The sequence below is a fragment of the Coregonus lavaretus genome, assembly GCF_964263955.1.
Source record: "Coregonus lavaretus genome assembly, contig: HAP1_SCAFFOLD_4115, whole genome shotgun sequence".
NCBI lineage: Eukaryota > Metazoa > Chordata > Actinopteri > Salmoniformes > Salmonidae > Coregonus > Coregonus lavaretus.
In genome coordinates, this window is record NW_028160466.1 from 37,920 (window position 1) to 44,922 (window position 7,003).

At 47.2% G+C, this 7,003-nt stretch overlaps 1 protein-coding gene across 1 annotated transcript; it reads right to left on the reverse strand.

The window, feature by feature from the left end:
* Nucleotides 1-1,467: 1,467 nt before the first annotated feature.
* Nucleotides 1,468-6,543, reverse strand: LOC311121771 (transmembrane and coiled-coil domain protein 3-like). The gene is made up of 5 exons (XM_084196224.1): nucleotides 6,383-6,543; nucleotides 6,093-6,200; nucleotides 5,263-5,945; nucleotides 3,566-3,701; nucleotides 1,468-3,423 (listed from the first exon to the last, which is right to left on the reverse strand). The coding sequence occupies exons 1-5, from the start codon at nucleotides 6,497-6,499 to the stop codon at nucleotides 3,121-3,123; spliced, it is 1,347 nt and encodes a 448-aa protein (XP_084052350.1). The 5' UTR covers nucleotides 6,500-6,543; the 3' UTR covers nucleotides 1,468-3,120.
* Nucleotides 6,544-7,003: the final 460 nt, after the last annotated feature.

Consider the following 7,003-nt stretch of genomic DNA (forward strand, 5'->3'; position numbering starts at 1 on the left):
ATTCAAAATAAAAATATCACATTTACGTAAGTAGTCAGACCCTTTACTCAGTACTTTGTTGAAGCACCTTTGGCAGTGATTACAGCCTCGAGTCTTCTTAGGTATGACGCTACAAGCTTGGCACACCTGTATTTGGGGAGTTTCTTCCATTCTTCTCTGCAGATCCTCTCAAGCTCTGTCAGGTTGGATGGGGAGCGTCGCTGCACAGCTATTCTCAGGTCTCTCCAGAGATATTAGATCGGGTTTAAGTCCGGGCTCTGGCTGGGCCACTCAAGGACATTCAGAGACTTGTCCCGAAGCCACTCCTGCATTGTCTTGGCTGTGTGCTTAGGGTCGTTGTCCTGTTGGAAAGTGAACCTTCGCCCCAGTCTGAAATCTGGATCTCTGTACTTTGCTCCGTTCATCTTTCCCTCGATCCTGGCTAGTCTCACAGTCCCTGCTGCTGAAAAACATCCCTACAGAATGATGCTGCCACCACCATGCATGGTGCCAGGTTTCCTCCAGATGTGACGCTTGGCATTCAGGCCAAAGAGTTCAATCTTGGTTTCATCAGACCAGAGAATCTTGTTTCTCATGGTCTGATAGTCTTTAGGTGCCTTTTGGCAAACTCCAAGCGGGCTGTCATGTGCCTTTTACTGAGGAGTGGCTTCTATCAGGCCACTCTGCCATAAAAGGCCTGATTGGTGGAGTGCTGCAGAGATGGTTGTCATTCTGGAAGGTTCTTCCATCTCCACAGAGGAACTGCTAAGCTCTGTCAGAGTGACCATCAGGTTCTTGGTCACCTCCCTGACTGACCAAGGCCCTTCTCCCCCGATTGCTCAGTTTGGCCGAGCGGCCAGCTCTAGGAAGTGTCTTGGTGGTTCCAAACTTCTTCCATTTAAGAATGATGGAGGCCACTGTGTTTTGGGGGACCTTCAATGCTGCAGACGTTTTTTATTACCCTTCCCCAGATCTGTGTCTCGCAACAATCCTGTCTCGGCGCTCTACGTATAATTTCTTCGACCTTATGGCTTGGTTTTTGCTCTGACATGCACTGTCAACTGTGAGACCTTATATAGACAGGAGTGTGATTTTACAAATCATGTCCAATCAATAGAATTTACCACAGGTGGACTCCAATCAAGTTGTAGAAACATCAAGGATGATCAATGGAAACAGGTTTCACCTGAGCTCAATTTCGAGTCTCATAGGAAAGGGTCTGAATATTTATGTAAATGAGGTATTATTTTTATTATTTTTATACATCTGAAAACATTTCTAAAAACCTGTTTTCTCTTTGTCATTATAGGGTATTGTGTGTAGCTTGATGAAAATTAATAAATAATTTTATTAATTTTAGAATAAGGTTGTAACATAACAAAATTTGGGAAAGGTCAAGGGGTCTGAATACTTTCCAAATCAAGGGATCAGTTCAGGGTAGAAATACAGAAGAGCTCTATGATTTAAAAAAAAAGACTCGAAGTTTTTAGAAAACAAAGAGGATTTATTTTGTTCTCATTTTAAAAAGTGTGTTATGGAAAACCACAACCAGATTAAACCCAACAACGTGCAATGCTACTCCGAGGAACATATCGGAATCTAGACACTGGAATTATAGTTCCTGGGCTAGGAATCTGGGATATGGCTCTCTCTCCAGACACAGAGACAGGTAATAGATTCAGGAATTGGGATAGAGCCAGAACTCTGAGTAACCAATGGACAGTGTAAATATCAATGGTTCAGGACATGACATACTATATTACTCAAGGTCCCGGCCAGCCACATAGAACCAACCCACATTTGGCTTTTTAAAGAGACAGAGACCAAAGCACAGAAAATATCAGGTTTAACACAGAAACTGCATTGAAAAGGCATCAGGCCTGGCTCCTATCATCATCATAATCTTCACAGTGATAAGTAGCTTACAGAGTGGGTGGAGCCAGAGCTGCATTGACCCCCCCATCTCTGTCCAATCAGACGATAGCATCAAAGGCATTTAGAATGTTCATTTTGTTCTGTTCTCATTGTAAAAAGGCAAAAAATATTAAACATTTCAGAGAAAACGCATAAAACGTAGTGTTCAAATCTGTCTGAACCATTTGGTATAAGTAAATTCCTTTGTTCAGCCCACTCGGAACAGAGCTTAATTCGTATTTTACAAAAATGACATTATCATCAATATTAAAGGACGAATCACAAATTAGGTTTGTGTGTATCACGTCAGAGGTTACCTCTCCCCAGATCCATCAAAGACTGCCAGAGGATATTGCTCACACAGTTAGCATGTTAGCGGCTAAAGGGTCAGTCTATGTATTTCCTATGGGAGAGAGCGCACATAACCCTTATAGACTAGACCCGTGGCAGTTCTACTACATCTGTTAATAGACTATATAAAGTACATAAGTCACCATTTATCCACAACCCGCATACCAGTACACAGAAACAAGAGGCAGTCCTGCAGTTCATAACCATTCCTTTGTAGAAATGAACCTCCCTTCACAGGCACACACAAACTAAAACAGACCAAGGACACAGATACCCATTCTGTGTGTATTACACTTAAACATAAAAAAAACATTTTATCCCTTTTGTATCTTCTTTTTTTTCAATTAAAAAACATTTCATCACTTGACAGTACAGTACAATACAGGTACACACAGACAACGCGCTCTAACATGGAGAACACCCCCTCCCCCCCGTACGTACACAGACATACCCACACACAGACACACAAGTGACATTCCTCTCAGTGTGTGTGTGGATCAATGTGTATCTAGTGGCTTGGGGGGTGGGAGTGAGACTGTGTGTGGATCAGAGCCAGAGGTCTTCTAGGAGAATGAGTTTTTAATACTGTCAGTGTGTTAGTGTAATAAAGGTGACGTAAGTACGACTCAGCAAAAGACAGGGAACCAATTGGGGGACCCCTCGTTTCCCTATAAAGTTTATAAATAATCTTACCACCTGCATAGTGCAGTTCAATGTCCTATTGAGATTGGCAACCACACAAAGATCAGTGTCCGCAATAAGCCTGTATGTGACTGGTGCTGCTTCCTCTGTAGCCACCATCTGATTGGTCAGTCTCAGATGAGGGGGACTAACACAGACTGGGTGGAGCCTAGCTTAACATGGGAGGAGTCTAGCTCAGTGTGGGAGGAGCATGCGTTCCAGGGCACACTGCAGGTGCTCCCAGTTCTTCCAGATGACCGCCAGTAGGGACAAACCCACGCAGGTGAGTGCCAGGTGCACGCGGCTCCGCAGGAGGGGCGCGGTGAACTTGGCTGCCGTGGAAACGCACACCAGGATCACCGTGACGATGGCCAGCATGATGTTGATGCATTTTCCCAGCAGCACCTTGGCGTCTGTGTTCTCCACTTGTACCGTCTGCTGCTGCTGCTGCTGGAGCTCCAGCTTAGAGACACGCGTCTGACACGACTCCAGAGCCTCCTGTAAACACAGAAACACACACGCATTCAGTTAACATTTGACACACAGGCTTAGATAAAGTTACTGACTATATACAGCTTAGATAGATGTGTAGGGGGCATGTTTGTAGAGGGCATGTTTGTTGATCTGTGTTTGTACATACCTGGATGTCCCTAGCTCTCTCGTAGGCCTGGTAGGCCACCTTCTCCTCGATGCTGGCCAGCTCCTGCTTCAGGTTACTGGTCTCATGCTGGTGCAACTCTGTCAGGTCATTTAACTGGTCCTCTAACCGCTCAAACCTAGTAGGGAGAGAGAGCGTGAAGGGGAGAGAGAATGATACGTCTTATTACTGAATACACAGCTTCATTTCCAAAGCAAACGTGTGTCCATCTCTTCCTTCACCAATGTCAAATCAAATCAAATTTTATTGGCCACATGCGCCAAATACAACAGGTGCAGACATTACAGTGAAATGCTTACTTACAGCCCTTAACCAACAGTGCATTTATTTGTAATAAAAAAGTAAAATAAAACAACAACAAAAAAGTGTTGAGAAAAAAAGAGCAGAAGTCAAATAAAATAACAGTAGGGAGGCTATATATACAGGGGGGTACCGGTGCAGAGTCAATGTGCGGGGGCACCAGCTAGTTGAGGTAGTTGAAGTAATATGTACATGTGGATAGAGTTAAAGTGACTATGCATAAATAATTAACAGAGTAGCAGCAGCGTAAAAAGATGGGGTGGGGGGGCAGTGCAAATAGTCCGGGTAGGCATGATTAGCTGTTCAGGAGTCTTATGGCTTGGGGGTAGAAGCTGTTGTGAAGTCTTTTGGACCTAGACTTGGCAATGTGTGTGTGTGTTCTCTGTGTTTTTGTTGTGTGTGAAGCATTATGTACATAAGCGTGTTGATAAATCAGTCCTAAGTTGACAGTATCAACAGTCAACAATTTTATTTAGGTATTCTCTGAAACAAGATTATGGTTTAAGGTGGGAAATAGTGAAGTATGCCTAGAAAAGCATAAAGTGAAACAGCTAGAAAGATATTGGTCCTCTTCAGCTGTTAGTGGTCGGTATGGAGGATGTTGGTGGTATGTCTGTACGGAGGATGTTGTTGGTACATCTGTACGGAGGATGTTGGTGGTACGTCTGTACGGAGGCTGTTGGTGGTACGTCTGTACGGAGGATGTTGGTGGTACGTCTGTACGGAGGATGTTGGTGGTACGTCTGTATGGAGGATGTTGGTGGTACGTCTGTATGGAGGATGTTGGTGGTACGTCTGTATGGAGGATGTTGGTGGTACGTCTGTATGGAGGCTGTTGGTGGTACGTCTGTACGGAGGATGTTGGTGGTACGTCTGTATGGAGGATGTTGGTGGTACGTCTGTATGGAGGATGTTGGTGGTACGGAGGATGTTGGTGGTACGGAGGATGTTGGTGGTACGTCTGTATGGAGGCTGTTGGTGGTATGTCTGTACGGAGGATGTTGGTGGTACGTCTGTATGGAGGATGTTGGTGGTACGTCTGTATGGAGGATGTTGGTGGTACGTCTGTATGGAGGCTGTTGGTGGTACGTCTGTACGGAGGCTGTTGGTGGTACGTCTGTACGGAGGATGTTGGTGGTACGTCTGTATGGAGGATGTTGGTGGTACGTCTATATGGAGGATGTTGGTGGTACGTCTGTACGGAGGATGTTGGTGGTACGTCTGTATGGAGGAAGACTCATGGGGAGAAGTGTCTGAAAGATTGGGGTCTTTATACCCTGAAATGAGGGTGTGTGTGTGTGTGCTTGTGTGTGTGTGTGTTTGCTTTCTGTACTGATTTGTGTGTGTGGGTGTGTGTGTACGCCATTGTCTGCACCAACCTGTATCTCTCCTCCTGCAGCGTCTGTGTGATGAAGCTGTAGTCTCTCTTGAACTGGCTTTTTAGTGACTCCATGTCCTCGGCCAGCTGTACCTGGGCCTCCCTAATCTCCCTGACCTCCTCCAGCACCTCCCCCAGCCTCCCCTGAGAGTCCGACCTTCCCATACCGCCCCCTGACCCCAACCCCGACCCGCCCGCCGGGTTCCCGTTGGAGTCGGCCGACACAGAGGTCCCCGTGGAACATTCGTCGTCGCTGGGGTACTTGGCCTTGGCAATCGTGGTGGCGCTGCCGCTCAGCGCCCGTGCCCCGGCTCCGCCTTCCCCCTGGAGCCCCGCCCCCGTCTCCATGGAGCTCTTCATGTGGGCGATGTTGTCGGCGCTGCCGAACTTGTTGCGGATGAGGTTGGCGAACTCCCGCGACTTGTTGAAGAAGAAGGGGGGCGAGAGGGAGACCCCGGGGCCGATGGTCTTGACTTTGTCCATTGCCGGGTGGCGCACGCTGGCCGAGCTGATGTCCCGCAGGCTGCCGTCCTTCTGGCCCTCCTTGCCCCCCTCCCCCCGGGCCTCCCTGGATGGGTGCTTGGCCCCGTTGGCCTCCTCCTTCATGCGGCGGTGGTACTGTTCCAGCTTCCTCTGCAGGTGGGCGATGCTGTGGGCAGACTTCTGGTTCTTCTTCTCAAACACCTGGCAGACCCACAGGATTAAATGAAAGGTAATACTATAATTGATACATTTTCTTTTAAAAGTGGCTTATAAACATTCAGAGCACTTGGCAGATGCAGTTATGTAGCATCATAAAACAACAAATAAGTGGGATGTAATTGGACTGACCTGACGTATGCGTGCCACCTGCTGCTTGTCAGCGTTGTTGACCAGTTTGAGGTACTCTGCCACGTTCTGGTCCCTGGCTGTCTGTTCCACCTTGATCTGCTCTGTCACCTTGGGGGAGATCACACACAGATGGGCCCATGCTCTCGCTCTCTCTTGCACACACACACACACACACACACACACACACACACACACACACACACACACACAGACAGGGACACGCAACAAACACACACACACACACACACACACAATACACCCCCCCGCAACACACACACACACTCACTCACCTTGAGGATCTTCTGCTGCAGGCTGTCGATAGCCAGTCTGCCCTTAGTGAAGTCCAGGCCCACACCTCCCTCGCCTCTGTCAGTCACCAGGTTGGACTCTGAGCCCCCCCGCCGCATCGGCACCGGGAGGCTGAGGACGTTGTTCCCATCGCCACCGCGCTCTGCCTGGACACACAGAGACAGACAGACAGACAGACAGAGAGAGACAGAGACAGACAGACAGAGAGCACGACAGAGACACACACACACACACACACACACACACACACACAGAGAGAGAGAGAGAGAAACATGTCAGATATTGAGAATGTCACGTTAGAGAGAATTCAATTGAATTTACACTTACAGTAAATGACTCATGCATGTATGATAAGACAATATGAGCTCAGCAAGGTTTATGGTAAACAATCTCATAGCAACGTATAGTTAGATAGATATTGATCATTTTATTGAGTGGTAATTATACACTGTCGTCAAAATCTCATCTCTTGTAATGTAAACACAAGCTCCATTTCTAGGACTGTCTTTGTGTGTGTGTGTGTGTGTGTGTGTGTGTGCACGTGTCAGTCTGTGCGCCCTCTAACCCATTCCCCAGTATGGCCTTGAGAAAAAGAACTGGAT